This window comes from Acanthochromis polyacanthus, chromosome 11 (genome assembly GCF_021347895.1).
Source record: "Acanthochromis polyacanthus isolate Apoly-LR-REF ecotype Palm Island chromosome 11, KAUST_Apoly_ChrSc, whole genome shotgun sequence".
Taxonomy (NCBI): Eukaryota; Metazoa; Chordata; class Actinopteri; family Pomacentridae; genus Acanthochromis; species Acanthochromis polyacanthus.
Window position 1 is genome coordinate 9183599 of NC_067123.1, and position 21541 is coordinate 9205139.

The 21541-nt window shown below is 40.3% G+C and overlaps 2 protein-coding genes and 1 long non-coding RNA gene across 4 annotated transcripts in view; all 3 read right to left on the reverse strand.

Annotated features, from left to right (window-relative positions):
- LOC110956396 (uncharacterized) overlaps window positions 1-1510 on the reverse strand; it is a 46951-nt gene extending 45441 nt beyond the window's left edge. Inside the window, exon 1 of one of the 2 annotated variants that reach the window (XM_051956144.1) lies at window positions 1158-1510. The gene's annotated coding sequence lies outside the window, so the exon portion shown is untranslated. The remainder of the gene's footprint in view (window positions 1-1157) is intronic. The other variant, XM_022201810.2, reaches the window with a different exon arrangement.
- LOC127536272 (uncharacterized) overlaps window positions 1-21541 on the reverse strand; it is a 578171-nt gene that overhangs the window by 494665 nt on the left and 61965 nt on the right. The window lies entirely within an intron of this gene.
- On the reverse strand, window positions 5517-21338 carry LOC110956397 (tubulin beta chain-like). The gene is made up of 5 exons (XM_051956147.1): window positions 21191-21338; window positions 15204-15312; window positions 13127-13237; window positions 12243-12487; window positions 5517-8374 (listed from the first exon to the last, which is right to left on the reverse strand). Exons 1-5 carry the CDS (start codon window positions 21245-21247, stop codon window positions 7562-7564), a joined length of 1335 nt encoding a protein of 444 aa, XP_051812107.1. The 5' UTR covers window positions 21248-21338; the 3' UTR covers window positions 5517-7561.

The window sequence follows — 21541 nt, forward strand, 5'->3', positions numbered from 1 at the left end:
TGCTGAAATGGAAGCAGCTCAGAAGTGACTCCCCTCTCTGGAACTGTTTGTCCCCTTCACTGTACCCCTCTGTCTCCCCCCCTGTCTCCCCCTCCTCACCCTTTACGCAGCCCATAAAGCTCCATAAAGCCTGGAGCAGCTGCTGGTGCATCCAAGGGTGTGTCACGACCGGCAGGAGGCTGTCCCGCTCCGGGGATGTCCGGATGGAAGATGGAGGAAGCGAGAGGAGAAGACTGAGCATGAATGAAGACTGAGAGAAGTAGTAATTGGATTTAGCTCCACAGTCCGGCGTCTCTAGTTCTCGCTTATATACAGGAATAAAAGAGGTATTTTCTTTCTGTCTCTGCAGTTTAAATCCTCCACAGACAGCAGCTGGGTCTGCACTCTTGGCATCAGTGAGATATGCAGCTTTCACTGAGAAAAAAAATCAGCTGCTGGGAGGAGATTAGTATCAAAACAAAAGGCTCATTAAGGGGGTTTTCCACAAACCTTAGCTATTAATTTGCCCCTCACCCATCGGTGCACCCATTCATCACCCTGCAGAAGACTCCTCAGCACCACACATACTTATCAGCGGCTGTAATGTGTGCCGTCGTGTATTGCGTAACCATTTCCACTGGGGTGGACCAGAAAATACCCCTGAATCCAGACGGGTATATCCCGAATACTGAGCCCGCTCTGCACACATGAAACCACCGTCGTGCGTCAAAATCTCTTCTGATAATCGGCATCAGTGTGAACACGGAGCTCTACTTTAGCAGCATCAACACTAAGATGAGTGAATTTACAGAATTAAACCAGAACACAGGAGGCCATTCGCTGCACAGACACCATCTGAATCACCAGCTCGCCCACTAACGTCAGGATTCCTGAATGAATACTGAGAAAATGCGTCGTTTTCCAGTTTGATTACAGAAAGTTTCCTCTCTGCTCCGCCTGGAAAGCGCTAATTGCTGTATTCTGGTGTGAATATGCCTGTAATTGCTGCTGCTGCTGGTGGTTACACGCCCTAAATCAGCCGTGTGTGATCCCTCAACACAAGCAAACCGTCAAAACAGCGAAGGAAAACTGCGGAATTTAACCCACTACCTCCCTGCTTGATCGAAACGCTTAAAAAATGTTTTAAGATGTAATTATAAATGGATGATGGTAATTACCTTTGTCAAGCTCCGAATCCGAAAAGCAGCAGGCAGGGAGGGGCCCAGGAGTGATGGAAACCGCTTTTTTCTTTATTTCATTAATCTCGTCCACCCCATCAACCCCAACCTCACAACAGACTTCAATGGGACCAGATCGGGAGTCGCTGAGCACTTTCGGTTGATGTCGGGTTTGTGGAGCACGCCAGCTCGGCGGTTTTCGGCAATCTTCGGCTGAAAGCGTCGATTCTGGCTCGGAGCCACCAGAAAGGCGCTCTGCAGTTTAACCTCAGGCCACTAACACTCATTTCTAAAACGTGACGTGCAATTATCCGGTCAGTCGGGAGGTTTGGAGGGAATCCTGCTGCAGCATGACGCACTGATACACGCTTTATGAGCATGCTAGTGAGGCTGGGGGAGGAAACGTGTCTTTTCCTGCCAGCTCGGATGTTTTTGCACTTGGTTTGAGTGCAAAAACTCAATAACACTGAAAAAAGAAAAGAAAGAAATATGTGAAAACTTGAAAAGAAAAAAAAACAGCTGACATAAAATAACATTAAACTATAATAATAAATAAAGTAGTGAAAATCCCAAAAATATCAGTGAAATTAAAACATTTTTTAGCTGATTTTATTAAACTAGAGCAGTGGAATTCTGTGGAAACAACAAGTTCCTATTTGGCCTTTTTTCTAACAGTCAACAAGTAAGTTAATGGTTTCCCCTCTGCAATTTTAATGTTTTTAACTGTACTTTCATGATACATTCAACTTTTTTTGTCATTAATATATTATATTTTTTATTCAAATAATAGTAAACATCAATTCAAAGTATTTTTCTGATTTAGGTAAGAACATAATTTTACAATTAAATGTTTTTTTTAAAAATGCCATTGTAAAAAAACAAAGAAATAAAAAACAAAAATGGATGTAGATTTGATCTGTTTTTGGTTTTGTTATTGTAATTACAGAAAAACATGGAAAATTAAAAATGCATTTGTTTCAAATAACAGTAAATATCTGCGAAATAATACGATTTTTTTGCTAAATTCAACTCAATAAAAATAGTGCAATTTTATTAAGGTCTTTTTTTGGGGTGAACCTATAAATAAGTATTTTTTTCTATATTTTTACTAGTTGCTATCTGTAATTCAAAAAAAGGGAAAATCTGCAAAGTAAAAGTTTAAAAAATATGTTTAATAATGATTTACTATCTTTAATCCTAAACATACATAGGACTCTTTTAAAATAAAGGCAAAATAAATCTGTGAAAATCTGTGAAATAGATTGGGGGGGTTTTGGTGATAAAATATACTACAAATTGTGTAGTTGTGCAGTTGTGACATTTTTTGTTTGGTTGGTTGTTTGTTTGTTTTAGGATTAACATGTAAATTATTATTTTTTTCTGTGATTTTACTAGTTATTTTTGTAATTTACCAAAAAAAAGAGAGCAAGTCTGTAAAGTAACAGTAAATTGTTTAGAAAATTAAAATTGAAAACATTGATTTTACAGTGTAATTTATGCATGTAAAGCAAACAAATAAATAATAAATAATAATAAATCTGCTCATTATAGATGTTGCTGTCCAGGGTTCTAATTAGGGTCTGAGCACCGAGGGTGCCGAGGACAGGCAGTGCAAGGGCACCGACTGTCCAAGGCACCAGTGGTAGCTCGGACCCTATTGTTTGTGTTGTTGTTGCTGTCCAGGGTCCTGATGTTCTGCTTTTTGTGTGCTGTTGCTGTCCAGGGTTCTGATTTATTTCAGCCACCAGCGCCACTGCTCCTCCATGTACTGAATCACTTCTAGCCAGTTAAAGTTGCTGAGCCTGTCTCAGAGCTATTTATTACCTATTTGTGGAGTGTTATTATTAGACCTAAATTACATCGATTTGATGTCAAATGACCGATGCTTGACTCCTGGATTGTGGAAATGCACTTTAGTTGTTTAAATTCCAATTTATCACTGCACCAGGGAGGTGTGTGGTCCGTCTTAAATTCTCACTGCAGCAGGATAAGGACCCCAAACACAAAGCCAGAGCCATAAACTATGTTCAGCCACAACAAGAGAGTCCTGATCGCAGCATCATGGGGTCTGTCTGATTACATGAACACTCACACATGAACAGGTCACTTTACTCTCAGTATGCAAAGTTACTTGTGGTTCCTATTCTGTGGAATCAGGTCCCAATTTGGGCTTAACAGACAGACATCCTCTTTGTTTATTAAATAAACTCAAAACTTACCTTTTAAAACAATCTTAGACACAAAATTTTCCAGTAATATACTGTATTCATACAGTGTTAGCTGCTGTAAATAACATTACAATAAAATAGCAACGTAAACATCATAAACCATGAACAACAAAATGTGTTCTTATGATCCAGAATTGAGATAAACCAACTGTTTAACATTTAAAAATGCAACAACTAAAGCACCTGAAACAATGAAAGATAAAGGATGAGGAAGCTACATTTATATGGTTCAGGACCTTAATTCTAAGGCACCAATGTCTGATGACTTGTAGTCACTTAATTATACTATAAAAAACTTTTTTTCTGACAGTTAGGGTGCTAGAAAACATACTTTAAAAACCAATGGAATTCTGTAATATTTGGAGGGAAAATAAACTTATGAAATATCTTTAAAATTGTGATATCCTTTAGTGAATTTACACAATATACAAAAAATTGTGACATCTGGCTGTCAAACACTGTTAAAGAACAAAAAATGAGGATGTTATTTGCAGTTTTTTAAGACTTCTGTGATTTTACTGAAGCTACTTCTGTAATTTAACACAGCACAGAAATTTTGTAAAATAAGCAGTTAAATTTTTTTAGTCCCTAATAAATAATGTCTAATTATATCTGTATAATAACAATATTTTCTTCCGATTTAAATACAGTAAACAATAGAGTAATTTTACAATCAAAACTGTAAAACAAATATTAAATTATTGTCATTTTAGGTCTGTTTTTCTTTATAATTAACACAGAAAGTGATGTTTTTTCCTGTGATTTTACCAGTTATCTAGCCTAGCCGTGCTAGACAACCCACGGCAACGAATTTAATTCTCTGCCAGGGTGGGTCTAGTTACCCTCCATAAGGCTCGAGGCTGGATTCTCCTAAAACTGGCCGGACGAATCACCATGAAGTGTAGAGTCAGAAGGCGGGCGTAACTAAGTGAGGACAGAGGCGCGACAATTCTGACAGAGACAACCGGAAACAACTAGCCTAGCCGCGCTAAACAACCCACGGCAACGAATTTAATTCTCTGCCAGGCTCGACAACAAAAACGACAACAGTCGTTGAGCTCCATTAGCACCGATTCTGAATAATCTTTCTGTTAACATGTCTGTAATATACTTGAGCTTCACCCATTGACTGTATAAATAAGGCTTCACCGAACTCCCGCATCCTCTGATTTCCGGCGCTCTAGGAGCCTATTCGTTGCGCTGATTGGTTGTATACCTACCCAATTGCTGCAGAGTGATTTGATAGACAACCTTTTAGCCCGCCTCCCTCCCTATCGAGCGTGCCTAGATCCTTGTGTCTTCAGAGCATGGGTCTAGCACGGCTTGGCTACCAGTTATCTGTAATTTCACAGATTTAACAATGGCTAGACAATGAACCCTCCTAATAACACGTATTTGCTTTTGTTTCACCCTCTGTGCCTTAAGGTTTCTTTTTATTCTTGCAGTATTAACATCTTGCTAAGAAGATTCTTGTATTTCACCACTGTGATGAACCATCTTGGACCCAAGTAGCTCCTCTGTTTTTGGGTGTAGGAGGCAAAGATGGCAATAATGATTAATTTTGGGTTTTTTGTTCACTACATTTTGTTTTAACTGTTAAATATCTGCACAGGACTACACAGCATAGTAAAATATGTTAGTGTTACACAGTCTGTAGTTTGATAATACGTCAGAAAATGGAAGACAAACTAAACTGAATATGCCAAGCATAAATAGTATCAAAGTGAGCTGCACAATTTCATGCAAGAAGAAATGATATGCCCATTAAATGAATCAATTATCTGAATGTTTTGAAAAGCTTTGATGATAAAGTCATTATTTAATCATCAACTAAGATTTTTCAAATTAAATCATTATCAACTGAATATATCTACACACTGAAAATTTGGGATGATATCTTTACCAGTATTTTACAGATTGAACAATAAATATACTTTAAATTGAAAACAAACCTGAGTTGCAGCCACAGAAATATTAATCAAACACCTCTGATGTTTTTGCCTTCATATTGTGACTCTTCTCCATCCGTTCTTCTCATAGGAAGTGTACCGACTTCCTGGAGGCTCTTAGTGAGACTCTTTCCAATCACACTAAAAGCCGATCATCAATAATAACTGACTGTACAGCCAAGTTTATTTCCTACAAATGCCTTTTTATTTCTCTCAAATGTTTCACAGTCAACTGGATCCCAAATGAAATCTTCCAGAGGAATTAAAAAAAGATACAAAGAGACAATAAAGTACAAGGAGACGCATACAGACATAAACATGGCCGATTTAAACACAGAGGCTCAGAGTGCAAACATTTACCAGAACATTGAAAATATCCAGGATAAAATACTAAATTTCAAAAGTTCAGGCAGCTGAGCATTTTTATTTTGAAATGTTTCAATAACCTATAATTATTGAGCTGCTGAACTGAAAAAGATGCAGAAAGAGTGCTGGAAATCCTCAGTGAGGGCACATGAAGTAATTGTATTTCTGAATCAAAAACAGATGCAGATGAATGTTCTTTCTTTCATTTTTATGTTTGGAGTAGTTCTAAAAACCACTGGGCTCGTGAAATTGATTGAAAGCCTAGATTTTAGCAGGAATGATGACTGTTTTCTGTCCTGTCCTTGAATGCAGCACTTGTGTTGGAACGTCAAGTATGTACATACAAAAGCAGAGATGCTTCAAGAGCAGCTCAGGCTTTTATCAGCCTGAGACACTGGGAATGGAAAACAGATTAGATTAAGGCTAATGTGATCTCCATGACCTGACCTGAGTTCAGAGCGTCTGCAGGCTGCGATCCTCCTCACGACGTTGGCTGGCGTCTGAGAAAAATCCTGCAAATGCTGCTGCTGCTTCAATGCATCTTCATAATTCTAAGAAAAATCAATGAAAGTGACCTTTATTTTGACTGACTGCTCAGAAGAATCTGGAATTACTGGAATGGATTTCAAGCACGCTGCAGGCTCTGCTAAGAAAAAAACAACCGTAAACCGCATCTTTCTATTTTGTGTCTTTATCAAGTATTTTTAAAAGCTAATGACACTGGAATGTGAAAAATACTGTTTTGTTTTTAACAACAGTGGAGAGATTTGAACCAGTGAAACCTCTCCTATGTGGAATTACACCAGTAAGAAAAAAGAAACTGAATCACATTTGTCTCACCTGCAGCCTTACAAAGGTTGAAAACATTCAAGTACTTCAAACACAACTGCCTCTGAAGAAAAAAATACTGATAATATCTAATCTACAACCCAGATTCACATCAATCACAGAGAACACTGATGATAAAAATGGTAATGAACACTGATAAAAGCAATTAACACTGATAACGACATCATTCAGATTACAGGTTTCACAGGTTCTGAGCTTTTAACACTTGATATTCTTTGATTTCTCTGACAGCGTGATTTAATAGTTGTTCTTCTTACAGTCAACAAATCAGGAGAAAAGCTCAAAACCAACAATGTCTTGATCCTGAATAAACGCGTCACACGGTGCAGCTCAGTGTTTGCTTTTAATGGTTTCTGGACAACAGTGGAATCAGCTCAGTCCGGCTTCAGATTCACTTACACTACCTGCTCACAGGATCAGTCCACTGTTGGTTCTGGTCTTTTCAAGGGATTTAGAAACTGTCACAAAAACAAACAAAACTGCCCCTTGAAGTTATCCTTCAAATGCTTTAACCGCAGAGGAGAAAATCCAGATTTGGAATGTAAATACTGTTTCTCCAGTGGGGTAATTAAGCTTTTTTGCATCTAGTGGGAATGAATATATGTGGAACGTTTGATTTAAATCCGTAATTCCATGTTTGAACCAGTGTTTACTTTGTTGTGTCATTCTAGGAAACTGTAAAAATAAACCTACATGATAAAAGTGAAGTTACAACACTAGGTCATGGTGTAAAAAAGATTTTGGGGGTCTGAACACAATCGGCCCACATGGCGTCACATGAAACTGCAAACCATGGCACATCAATTTGGTCATGTAATTTTCACTTTCTTTCTCCGTCTACATTCATTTTCATTCTTGCTGTAATTTCATCCTTCCATCACCCAATCCGGACCTCCGTTCTCTAATCAGCCCTCCTCATCTGCTCTGCTACATTTCGTATCACATTATTCTTTTTCGATTTTTTTTCCTTTTTTTGTTTTTTTCTGACTTCTGTTACATCTTGTTGCTTCTTTCAGGCGTCCTCCTCCACCTCCTCCTCGAACTCGCCCTCCTCTTCGGCCGTGGCGTCCTGGTACTGCTGGTACTCGGACACCAGGTCGTTCATGTTGCTCTCCGCCTCGGTGAACTCCATCTCGTCCATGCCCTCGCCGGTGTACCAGTGGAGGAAGGCCTTGCGGCGGAACATGGCGGTGAACTGCTCGGAGATGCGCTTGAACAGCTCCTGGATGGCCGTGCTGTTGCCGATGAAGGTGACGGCCATCTTGAGGCCGCGCGGCGGGATGTCGCACACGGCCGTCTTCACGTTGTTGGGGATCCACTCCACGAAGTAGCTGCTGTTCTTGTTCTGCACGTTCAGCATCTGCTCGTCCACCTCCTTCATGGACATGCGGCCTCGGAACACGGCCGCCACGGTCAGGTAGCGTCCGTGGCGAGGGTCGCAGGCCGCCATCATGTTTTTGGCGTCGAACACCTGCTGGGTGAGCTCGGGCACCGTCAGGGCGCGATACTGCTGGCTGCCCCGGCTGGTCAGCGGAGCGAAGCCGGGCATGAAGAAGTGCAGGCGAGGGAAGGGCACCATGTTGACGGCCAGCTTCCTCAGGTCGGCGTTGAGCTGGCCGGGGAAGCGGAGGCAGGTGGTCACGCCGCTCATGGTGGCCGAGACCAGGTGGTTGAGGTCCCCGTAGGTGGGCGTGGTGAGCTTCAGAGTGCGGAAGCAAATGTCGTAAAGGGCTTCGTTGTCAATGCAGTAGGTCTCGTCTGTGTTTTCTACCAGCTGGTGGACGGACAGCGTGGCGTTGTAGGGCTCAACCACCGTGTCCGACACCTGAAAACAGAACGAAGGAACATCAGTGCATCTGTAACTGATTGTTCTGCAGGTAACCCAGTCATCTATCCACCGCCTGCAACTCGCCCAAACTGCTGCAGCGTCTTTTAACAAACACTCCCAGACGAGAGCACATAGCCCCAGTCCTTTACGCTCTCCACTGGCTTCCAGTCCAGTCGAGAATTCTTTTTAAACTTTTATTTTTGTTTTTAAAGCTTTAAATGGTCTTGCTCCACTTTATTTATCTGAGCTTTTAACTTCACAGGACCAAAAAAGAGCTCTGAGGTCATCCAGTCAGCCGCTGCTTGAAGTATCCAGGTATGAATACAAATATTAGGGTGACCAGGTGTTTTCTGGAGCTGCACCCAGGCTCGAGAACAAACTCCCCTCCGACATGCGCACCATCACTGACCTGGGTCTTTTTAAATCAAATCTCAAAACCTTCCTGTTTGAAATGGCTTTTAAGACCTCGTGGCATGGTGACATTTTATGACTTTTATTTCTTTTAGATGCATACTTTAGTGCTGTTTTACTGCTGTTTATTTTATTGTCTTACTGTATAGTTTACGGGCTGCACAGTGGAATGGTGGATAGCACTTTGGCCTTGCAGCAAGAAGATCCCTGGTTTGCATCCCACCCTTCCCGGGGTCTTTCTGCATGGAGTTTGCATGTTCTCCCTGTACATGAATGGGTTTCCTCTGACAGTCTAAAAATATGCTGAGGATAATTGATTATTCTAAACTTGTTTGTCCTGCTTCAAGTTACTGTATTGTTTTGAAGTTATTTTCACTGTGAAGCACTTTGGTCACCCTTTGGGCTGTTGTAAAGGGCTATAGAAATAAACTCTGATTGATTGAACTCTGTTTTCCTTATATTCCACTTTGACCATGTGAAGGAAAAATGACTCTTTTCGCTTATTAAGGTATTTCATCACAGCTGTTATCTGAATACATCCCAGGATATCATACAGGTTGCATCTGTCAACTACAGTCACCTTAAATCAAGTTGTAGAACCAACAGATCACCTCAAATTATCCTACAGGTTATCACCTTTGACCCCTGTTCCTATTTTCTTCTCCCAAACTGAGGCTGGGAGCTCATTCAGGCCCTCTCTGTCTCTAATATGATGCTGAGAAAGGCAGATGCTGCAAAAGAAGATACATAAGAGGGCCGAAGTCATCCGGGGAGTATTTAGAGTGAGAGAGGAGTTCTCTGGCTCACTGGTAGCCGTGACTGGACTGGACGATGCAGGATGTAGGACCACGAACGACTACTGGGAACAGCTGGGTGGGAATGTTATCAGGGATCCAGACTGAGGGGTCTGGGAGACAGATAAACCTTGGTCTCAAGTCAGTCAGACTGTAGGAGAACCCCTGTGGGTCGTTCATCAGAGGAGCAAATCCTGCAGATCCAAAGGGAAAGAAACCGCTGAAGAAACCAGAGCCGCCAGATCCTCCTGGACCACCAGGAACATGACTTGGTTCAGATTAGATCTTGTTTAGTCTGACGTTACAGAGGAGTAACGTCCCCATATTTACGGCTAAATATGTCTCCATATTTAGCCGTAATCTAAATATGGCTTTCCTCCCAACTCAATATAAACCCAAGATTGAAGAGAATCCTCAGAATTGATGGTGCCAGTGCTCACATCACAGTGTTGTTCGTTGTATCACTTCTCCTGATATCAGTAAACCTTATTCTCAACATAAGCCATCTGAGTCTCCAGAGTGTCTCTGAGTCTGCCTCCTCATTCGTCTCTCAGAATCACATAATTCCCTAACAGACCAGACAGTCTGCAGCGGTTGTTTCTGCACCTCAGAGTGGAGTTTTATAGCTTCCACTTTTATTTTAGCCTGCGTAGAAATATAGAACAGTACAGCAGGACATTTTTTATGTAACTGTGCTCTTGTTGGAATTCACTCCAATGAGCACTGCAGGTCAACAAAAGTAATTGCTTTAAGTCAAGCTGGCAGATGTTTCCACAATAAAATCAATATTTACAGCAAGAGCTGACAGGACAATGAATAACAGCACAATTTTTCCACAGCGGTCAACCAAACGACATAAAAACTGCTACTGCTTTACATCATGCCTCCATAAAAGCAGCAATAAAGAAAAGTATTAACATGTAATTTATTTGATGACAAATAAACAGGAAGGACATATAAAAAATAAAAACAGGCAGAGAAATGGAAAATGAATCGTGTCTGACATCCAGTGGAACAACGTGCGTTTGAAAAGTTGCCTATAAAATCCTTCAGCAACACTTCATCTCAAATCATTAGATTTTTAGAACAATTTCTGCTCAACCAACTCGATCTGACTGAAATTTAAGAGCATAAAATCTGAATATTTATTAAGACATTAGTGAAATTTTAGCCTCAAGGATATTTGATCTACTTGTGCAAAATTACAGATGCTGAATCAACGGCATGATGAGAAATAAACAGTAAAAATTTTAGGCTTTTGTCTCTAATATCTAATAAAATATTGTCATTTTAGCAATCTAGAATTCCCCGATTCCACTTTAAATATCCATAGTTTATGAAAAAATAATTTCAAGTAAATTAGAGATGGTTGAGCTGTAATAAAACATAAGTGATTTAAATATGGGTGCCATCACTGTTTAAAGAGCCTCCTTGGGCAGCGATACACTGATCCTGCATTCTTATGTAAACATGCCAAGTACTATCTATCAGAGCTGAATCTCCCGAACTGTGTCAAAACAGCGATTCCTCCAGACACCTGCTGGCGAGGCTGTGGTACTGAGAAGGGCACTCATACCCACATATTCTGGGCATGTCCAAATCTAAAATTGTTTTGGGACAGTATTCTTACCGCCGTTGGCAAGGTTTTTGAGCGGACATTCAAAAAGGACCCTCATCTTGCAATCCTGAGTGTAATGTCAAAGGACTTTAATGGAAACAGTAGGAAATATCTTCTGCGAATACTACTGACTGCTGCTTTGAAGTGCATCACTATTATGTGGTTGAAAGTGGACCCGCCCACCTATTCAATGTGGCTTGACAAAGTTAAAGAAATTTATAGGATGGAGGAAATTACCTTCTCATTGAGAGTACAACGAGACCTGTTTATTAAGAGATGGAGCCCTGTAAATGCCCTGTTATTTCAGGAGTGAAAGTATGTGAATGTATGTGTATGTTCTCTCTCTCTGTTTGTTTCCATGTAACTTGGATGACTATATGGATGTTCTTGTATTAGCATTTGCAATGTTAAAAGAAAATAAAAATTAAATCCCCCCAAAAAAACAGCGATTCCTCAACTTGAACTTAAATTTACGGATGAGGAGGAAGTCGCTGGGAAACTAATCAACCGAGCAGGGCGGTTGGAAAGCGACAGTTTTGTTGTTCTCTCCCAAAAAGTCACTCGAGTATGAACGGGAGCATCCATCATTTGCACCAGATTGTCCCCCTCAGACACCTCAGAACCTTACAGTAGAAGTCTGCTTTCAAAGTCCAACTCTGGGGGATGAATTCATGGCACAAAACCATGTGATCGTTGAGGAAAACACCTAACATGCTGCTGGTCTCTGACTGCAGCTCTTCCACTGTTAAACTGCTGTTTCTTCTCTTAATACATCTGCAGACCCTCCTCTGTTCACCATGATGATCCTAAACATGAAGGCTGGATCAAGCAGCTGCTGAATGTCATGTTTGCTCCAGTTTAAGCTCCATGGAGAAATCAAATACGTACCTACCAGCGGTCATTAAAACGCTGCTAATAGCACGATGTCATGTGGTCTCCTGACTCATGACAGTTACTCGCTCAAATCGCCTCGGAACTTTAAGATCGCACCGCATATATGAATAAATCACATTTTACTGCACACTGTGGGACATTACTTTACCTTAGGTGATGGCACCACACTGAAGGTGTTCATGATGCGGTCGGGGTACTCCTCCCTGATCTTGCTGATGAGCAGGGTTCCCATGCCGGAGCCGGTGCCTCCTCCCAGGGAGTGTGTGAGCTGGAAACCCTGCAGGCACTCGCAGCTCTCAGCCTCCTTCCTCACCACATCCAGGACTGAGTCCACCAGCTCTGCCCCCTCTGTGTAGTGGCCTTTGGCCCAGTTGTTTCCTGCTCCACTCTGACCTGAGGAATAAAAAGGAAAAATGACATTAAAATGGTAGAACTTCAGACTAGACCTGGTAAATAATAGAACTGCTGATGACTGTTTCTTGGAGTTTGTCAAAAATAAAACTTGAAGATGTTGTTGTTTTTTGCCATTTGGCTTCACAGACAAGATAGTAGAGAGAGGAAGACAGGAAAGTGGGGAGAAGAATGGGGGAAGGACCTGCAGCAAAAGGTCATGGACTGGATTCGTGCCCATGGTCACTGCATTAGGAACTACAGCCCCGGTTTATGGGTCGCTCGCTTAACCTGTTGAGCTACCGGGATACCCCCCTACTTGAAACTGTTTTACAGCATGTTCTCTCACTCATTATGAAAGTCAAAATTAAAGAGTCATTTTAAAAAAAAAGGTCACCACTGGTCAAAGTCAGTCAGAGAGCTGAGGACTCATGCGGCTTCTCATTGGGTATTTATGGCAGGATTCAGCTTGTCTGTGATATTTAGGACAGTCAGTTGAGCTAAATTTGTGAAATGGAATGAAAATCACAAAATAGGGCAACAGGCACACCCAGAGTTCATCTTTCAACTTGAGCCCAAACTCCAGTGACAGAAAGCCTCCGAGCTTCACTGGACAAAATGTTCAACTTCACAAGTTCTTACCAAAGACAAAGTTGTCAGGTCTGAAGATTTGGCCGAAGGGTCCAGAGCGGACGGAGTCCATGGTGCCTGGTTCCAGGTCGACCAGAATGGCTCTGGGGACATATTTCGCACCTGCACACACACAGATACACTCATTAGCAATACATGTCACTGCAAATCTACCAGAACTCTTACAAAAGGAAACAATTAAGAAAACGAACACGAACAGACGAGCAAAGTCACAGGTGGTGTCATTTTAGGCAGTCTAGATGGATGTTAGCTGTATCATCCATATTAAATCCATCAACACATTTAGTTACAACTTGGTTTTAGAAGAATATTTCTCTCTTCATCAGACAAATCCATCCATCCATCCATTCTCTATACACCACTTTATCCTCACTAGGGTCGTGGGGGGTGCTGGAGTCTATCCCAGCTGACTCGGGCGAAGGCAGGGGACACCCTGGACAGGTCACCAGTCTGTCACAGGGTTACATATACAGACAAGCAGTCACTCTCACATTCACACCTACGGGCAATTTAGAGTAATCAATTAACCTCAGCATATTTTTGGACTGTGGGAGGAAGCTGGAGTACCCGGAGAAAACCCACGCGTGCACAGGGAGAACATGCAAACTCCATGCAGAAAGATCCCAGGCACACCCTGGGATTCAAACCGGGGATCTTCTTGCTGCAAGGCAAAAGTGCTAACCACTACTCAACTGTACAGCCCCAGACAAATCGTTGACATGAAAACTATCAAAGCCGCATTTGGTTTCTGTTGGAATTAATGAATGAATGTAAAAAAATAGGTGGACCACATGTTCTCCAGCTAAGCAGAGATAAAGACTCAGATGAACAGTTTACAGTATAATAACTGGTGTCCACATGTAAAACCTCACATGGCCACTAGATGGAGTGAAACATTAAAAATACATTGTAATATGCATAATACTGTGATAATATTGCAGCCAAACTGTTAAGTATCATTTAATACACTCAAATCAGCTCATCCTACTCATTCTCCTTAATCTTCGTTTTAGCTGCTGAGTATTTAGGCTTCCCTAAATCCCCAGACTTCAGTTTGTAGGGCTGCAGTCAAATAGATAAAATCTTAGTGGATCAAATTCAAATCAACTCTTTAACCAATCGATTGGTCGTAAAGAAAAAAAACACACTAGCCAGTTATCTGTAGATGAGCTAAATGGGTCACAGAGGACTGTATTGGATAGATTTATTGTCCTGAATGAATCACAAACACAAAAAGCTGCTATTAATAGCTTATCAGATCATTTTAACCTCCTTTTTTACTGAGATGAAAACAGACTCGGAGCAGACCAGCTGCACATATTCATGTGATTTCTGAAAATAGAACCAGATCCGGTGGTGATTAAAACACAAGAACTCTTGAGGAATAAAACACAGACAAGTTATTCTACTGTTTTTAAATGCTCTGACGTGTTCTGTCATGTCGAGCTCTGATACACAAACTATTATTGGAGAAGTTCACACTCAGTTTATTCACCAGCCATTTAAAAAAAGAAAGCTACAACTTCTTTAACACGGTGTTTAACAGACTGAAGCAGCCTTCATTAGACTGGGGGAGTTTAAAGCTGTGAAAACGCTTCTGCAATGCTTAATCCCTGATGGCTGTTAATGTAATGCATTTCTCCTTATGAAAGTAAGACAAGGAAATGTCTGACCAATGAGAAACTGGTGGAATGAAAGCATGTTGACCAACTGCAGCCCTAATAGTGTTTTTTTTCTTTTTTTTTACCACAACTGAGGGTAAAATGTGCTGCTATAAAAGTACCAACATGATGCATTCCACTGCACATACAGCAGTAAAAATTGTATGGCTTCCAACCAATGTGGCTTTTCTAAACGTCTTAATTGTAAGTGTAATCCCTCATTATGAATCCCATCATGTTAAAGTGTAAAGGGTCACTTCACTTCCTTAATTTCAATAATTTTAAGTCATATCTTTGGTTTGATGATGCTGTTTATTTTTGTTCTTTGCTGCTGCAGTGAGCTGGTTTCTCCACAAGGGGGACGTCTTGTTTCATTGGATCGATCACAGGAGAGTGGATGAACTCACCAGTGGCTTCGTTGTAGTACACACTGATCCGGTCCAGCTGCAGGTCGCTGTCTCCGTGGTAGGTTCCTGTCGGGTCGATGCCGTGCTCGTCACTGATCACCTCCCAGAACTAAACAAACACACAGATCAATACCGCATCAGGAGAGAAGCTCCGTACTGAACACACAATGAAGTGTTGATTTGTTCCCCACTCACTCACTCACTGTCTCTTCAATTTGCATTACAAACACTAAATCATCATGTTTTTTAAAAAACGTAAAATCTGGTCTTTTAAGATCATATTCAAGACTTGACACAATAAAATGAGTGATGTTTTGCTGGTTTTGAAGGCTGAACCATCCATTTGCAGCTTTAACTGAGACTTTGCTGTGTACTCCAGCAGGGTTTTTCAGTCCCAGTTCAGGAGACATGCCTCACAAAGAGGCATCTTTATGTGCTTATTTAAGCCATAACTGCAAGCCAATTTAAGAGAAAAAACAGTGTTCTGTTCTCTTTGCTTCTTGGGGACATGTGGACATGTGATTACCTACAGCGGTCACAAGTTCACCTAAAAACAGCAACATGTTCCTTAAGACTGCTGTTATTCTGAAAGGAAACTGTCACCTTACAACCAACAGCAGTTAGTGTGTTAGAATTCTCCAAACATCATGATGACCACAAGCTGCAATTTATAGAGCATGTGAGATGAAATGCACAAGTGCTTTTGGTGACCTAAATGTTCTGTATGGTTTGATTTTATATGTCATGTCCCTTTATAATTATGTAAAATTCTGTATACAAAAACAAAGTTAAAAAAAAAAGAAATGCAGAAGCATCTTATCACAACTCAGATTTGTTGTTTCTGATTTAAAGGTTTTGAAATTAGAAGGGACTGTTGACTGATGTATGGAGGATAAGGCAGCTGAAAACAGTTCAAACAAACTGAGCATTTCATGTAAATCCTTCAGTAAATAAACACATTTATTCTACTGTAGATGTGTAATAAATATAATGCAAGTTTCATGGACATGCTTTTGGTCTGTTCTTTGGAAAACATCCAAGAAGAAGCACAAACTAAAGGAATTTCAAAGGTTTAACCTGAATGACAACAAAAGGAGGAAGTAGAAGGAGCATGATTAAAAAAATAGAGACAACTACGCAACAAAAGAAGCACAGAATAATGTATTGAGACTACAAATAATTATTATGCCTCTACACTAGTGACCATTTTAGAGATTCCGTTTTCCCAAATGTTTGACTCAGTTATGAACTGATAAGAATTTGGTGCTTAAAAATCACTATGAACTCATAAAACGTGTTTTTGGTCACAACTCAAGAATTTATTATTGATGATAATATTACATCTAATAGAATAAAATGCTAAAAACAAGACATTTTAAATCAAATTGGTTAAAGGTGAAATCTAATAAGATGCAAATTGCGCTTTGACTAGTTGGCAAACGTACACAACCACAAAGCTGCAAGTCTAGTTTGAGTTAATCTGGTGATTCTTTGATGAAAATACAGAATGAGAACTTCCAATATCTAGCTGTTATGTCTGTTAGTCCTTCCAACAGTCTCAAACCCAAATAACTTCATTCAGTTTGTCTTTTAACAGAAGACTAAGAAACCCAGCCAACATTTGCATGATAGAAGTGGGAGCCAGAGTGTAGTGGAGCCAAAATGTCCATACCGTGTTTTTAGTCCAGTTTTTAGTAGTGAACCTATTAGTAGTACTGCAATGTACTGACATTGGTCTCAAAAACACACAGTCAGACTTCTGGTGTTTTTTAATGTGATAAACTGAAGAAATGAATCCTGGCAGCTTGCAGGGTGGAACTTTTTGCATCACATTCCTTCTTCAGAATCAGTTTCCAGTCAAACATGTACGTATGGCCGAATGACTACTGTGCAGTGTAGACTGGTTTTACAGTGTCTGAGCAACGTTGTAGTGGAGCTGGTGTGCTCGAGCTGCCATGAGTGTAGAGGGTTGAGCAGGAATTACATAGATATTGGCATTTTAGAGTAAGCAGTGTTACATCTAAGCCATAATAATGCAGGAAGGAATCATCTACACGGAAGAACTTTGAAATATGTGGCTTTCGTGCACAGATATGAGTATATGTGGGTTAAATAATCAATTGAGGAAGGATTTTAAATGGAAAACTGATTGCTTAAGGCTCTAGAGTGAGTACACAAAGCTAAAAATAAAGAATAAAGAAGACCTTTTTAACTATGCAGCATAAAAACCTCAAAATAATGAAACTATTGACAACCTCTCATAACATTATGTCAGTTTAGTCCATGTGTCATTGCCAGTGCACATGATGGATTAAGAATCAAGGTTATCATTCTCTGGATGAGTTTCCATGGCTGCTGTTCAGAAAGCTGTAATTTACAGTAAATTTTAACTTGCTGCTTCATATCCAATGAAAAATATCTTGGGACAAACAGAGCTAATCCACTTGGGTGCTGTTATATTCAACATTACTTTGTGATTTCAGCTGTGGGTTGAGATTTAAAAGTCTTTTATGGAGATTTTATGAGAGAGGACATTTATTTACCTCCCACTGGTTCAGTGAATCACACACGTTGGTCATAACATCACCTCTGCAACTCTAAGAACTAAAAGCCCTCCTTCAAGTTGCAGTCAGAGGGTCAAAGCTTCCTCAGAGGATTCAGTCGGCCTCGTTTCTACGTGCTGAGACATTAACGCCAAACTCAGTTAAGACGAGAGCCCAGACTGTCACACCAGCTCAGTCAGCTGACCCTAATCTGCACCGATGTGTGTTTAAAGGAACGAGGCGCAGATAAGCAGAGGGAGGCTGTTTGTGTGTGTGGGAGAGGCACGAAAATCTTAAATCTTCACCACTGTCACCTCGCCATCTCTGGCTCATGTTCCTGTGGTCACCATGGTAACAAGCTGATGAGTATAAGCAGAAAATGTCATTTTGACCAAAAACCCACAACATTGAACTGTTAAATAAGAATGCTACTCGAGGGCAGACTGACTAACCATACGGGACAAAACCAACATTTCAGGATCCTCAAATCAAACTGTCTAATCATTCATTTCAGTCATCTCTATGGGACAGGCAGCATAAGTTGCTGGACTGGGTAAGTGTGCGAATTCAAACGGAGCTAATCCACTGTGAAGTGGGGATGACCTCAGCCTCACTAAATCCTCTGTAAATACACTTGTCTTCACTGATCAGGGCCATTGAGCAGCAGAGGCTGAATCACCCCATATGCTGCTGCCACGCCTGTTGTTGCCCCCCCACGGGTAAAACTCAGCTGGATGACTGTGTAATAGGTCGATGAGATGAATGTTACTTCAAAAAATTAAGCTGCATGTCTTTTCTGACTCCTAATATCACAAGACTTTAGTGATCTGATTACAAAACAGTCTGTTCAAGTCCTATTTCTGATGTCTAACTAAGGACAGACAGAAAGTCTACCATTAAATGAGACACAAGCGAACTTTACAGGTGATCTTTACAATATATGAATATACAAATTGAAAGTACAACGTCCAAAAGCAGTATCCAAACAGTAGAACGATTTTAAAGAAGATATAAGGTGCCACAAAAAAACATTTTAAATTAAGTATTGTGGAGTGACAGAGTTGACTCGACCTACAAATCATTCTTCAGAAACAGGGGTTTGTTTGGTACAGACTGCACCAACAATGGTACTTTATTTTTTAATTATTTACATTAGGAAACCAAATGGAGAAAAAATATCCATTAAAATCACGACTCATATTACTCTTATAATATCTGTCAAAATAATCACAATGTGATTATCTTTGCATATAGTTTAGTAAAACTAGTTGGGCTCATGTAAAAAATATATATACTTATATACTGTATATCTAGTTGATGGGCTGTTTACTGTGGGGCAGCAACTTATTGATTGTTTTCTTTATTCACTGATTATTCTATAAAACGTCAAATAAGTGAAAATATCCGTCCAGCTTAAACTGAAGTGTTTTCAAATCAATCAAATATTGGATTTAAGAAGCTGAAACAAGAAAAGGTTTAGCTTCTTTTTTTTTTTAAATGCTTGACACCACTCATTGTTTGCCAGAATGATTTCAAAGATTCTTTCGACTTGGATTCATTCCAAAATGAAAAATAAAAAATCATACTTAAGGTACATGTGGTACTGCAGTAAAAGTCCTGAATTGTTCCCTCTGACTGATATATTATTAAATGCAGTCACTAGATGACCAACAGTGAATCATCAGTGTGTCAGCAGCAGGTCACTGTTGGAGCTGCTGCAGCTTGAACTACTTTATATTCAGGTTTATATGAAGTTTACAGCAGATAAATCTGAAGCCTTCAAACATGATTAATGGGAGAGGAAAGATGAAAAAACTAAGTTCTGATGCAAAAATCTGTTTTCACTTTTTCTCCCGTGTTGATTTACGCTGAGAAATTGGACCATTTAAACATTTATTGAAATGAAATCATGTCAGAAGTCTAGAGGGAAACATTACTGTTTGGTGGAGCTGCTAACAAATCACAGACATCTGAAATGTGAGCCTCTGAGACTGTTTCATGGAAAAAGGAAAATAGGATGGAAACAGCTGGTTTAATCATTCACTGTGTGCTGGATTTTAAAAGTGTGTTATGCAGAATCTTTGTCTTACAAGAAGCTAAAGCTGTCTGATAAATGCAGGGAAGCAGAAAGTACAATATTTCTCACTAAAAAGCAGTGCAGTGGAAGGGGGCAGAACGTGGCATAAAATGGAAACACTCCAGTAAAGTACCTCAAAATTCTATTTAAGTGCAGATTTTTTCCACCACTTCTGATAAGTCAATTGCAGAAAGGCTGCTGGAAAAATGTTGATAAATAAAAAACACTTATTATTGTCCATGTGCTAAAGGGATTATCAGGGTGAGAGCTGCTTTGGGGGCGTCTGCATGTGATACTCTGACGGGAAAAGCAGCCATTTAAATGACCTCATCTGTGCTTTCAGAGCAGACACTGAGCCACTTGTTATCTTTCCCCCTCCCCTTCACCCTCCTCCTGCTGCGTTCCTCTGCTCTGCCTCAGCAAATTTCTCCTTTCTTTTCTTGTCAGCCCCTTTTACTTGTTTCTTTCTCCGTGACAAAGACTCCGGCTCACCAGGCAGACAGGCCAGCAGCTGGCCCTGCGCGTCTGCTCCAGTCTGGCCAGCTTCATTAATCACGGCTCAGTGGGTTGACTCACTGTTTTGTCAACACTTTCAAAAGTGTGAATTGTTACTGTATTGTATGCAGGGAAGTATGCAAAGAGTGATGTTTAATAGAAATTCCATAGCCTAGAAATATATAATCTCTATGCTATTACAAACAAAACTTGTAGCTTCATTTTATCGCTCACTTTATTAAAATACTTAAATCCCTTATGCAGAATGCTTGTAGGGATACTGATGTATTTGTGTGCACCTTCCTGCACTTTGTGATACTTTTAAGACCATAAAACAGTGTTTTATTCTTCTTGCTGAACAGCGTTTTCACCAACTGCTACAACAGGATTAAGTCAGATTTCCATTCCTATTTCGCCTATAAGATGAATGTTTTTCCACAGTTTTAACAATAAATCTGTGCATTGGCTAAGTAAAATGTATCTCAAAGCACAATAAAGTACAATATATGCACACATTCCTTTGTGTAAAGGCAGCTTTCACTGAAAACAAAGGGACTTGGTGAAAGTAAGAAAGAATAGACTCACTTTTCACATTGTCTTAAAGGCTGAGTGCAAACAATGGGACTGTATGCTTTCTAATTCAGTCTAGTATTACAGAAAAAATGTTAAGCAAAGTACAGAAATTAAGACATTTATATGATATTTATAATTACATGTAATTCTTTTCTGCACCTGTTAATATGCAAAACAAAAGAAATGCCTCTAAATAAAAGTTTTAAGAATTAAACACTCAACATAACTAGCAAAAACTGGACTTCACTTCTAATTAACGACAAAAAAAGTTTATTTTTCTTCTTTATATTTCTTTTTACCTTTGCTCCAATCTGATTCCCGCACTGGCCGGCCTGGATGTGCACGATTTCCCTCATGATGGATAATAGTTGGTACTGAAAGTGGCAGAGAAGAGGCGCTGCGGTGGACCTGCTGGCTGAACACAGACTGACAGCAGGATGCTGCGCAGCGGAGCAGCGCAGTGTTGGGACGCCGCCGTCACGTTGTCCTCGATCCTGATTGGTTGATGCCATGACGGCTCCGGAGCTGATTTGCTGAAAGGGGAGATTTTTTTCAAAGGGGTTTCCTCGTCTCAAAGGCAAGGACCGGAAGAGGAGAGGGAGTGCCGGGTTCTGTCATCACTGCCCCGCTGGAAGTCCAGAGACAATAGA

What these genes read in the sequence shown, in the direction of transcription:
- LOC110956397 (XM_051956147.1), bottom strand. Translation starts at nt 21,247, where the DNA reads ATGAGGGAAATCGTGCACATCCAGGCCGGCCAGTGCGGGAATCAGATT. An exon ending in GGAATCAGATTGGAGCAAAG is followed by an intron (nt 15,313 to 21,190) that starts GTAAAAAGAAAT and finishes GTGTTTGTTTAG; the next exon opens with TTCTGGGAGGTGATCAGTGA. An exon ending in ACCTGACAACTTTGTCTTTG is followed by an intron (nt 12,488 to 13,126) that starts GTAAGAACTTGT and finishes TTTATTCCTCAG; the next exon opens with GTCAGAGTGGAGCAGGAAAC.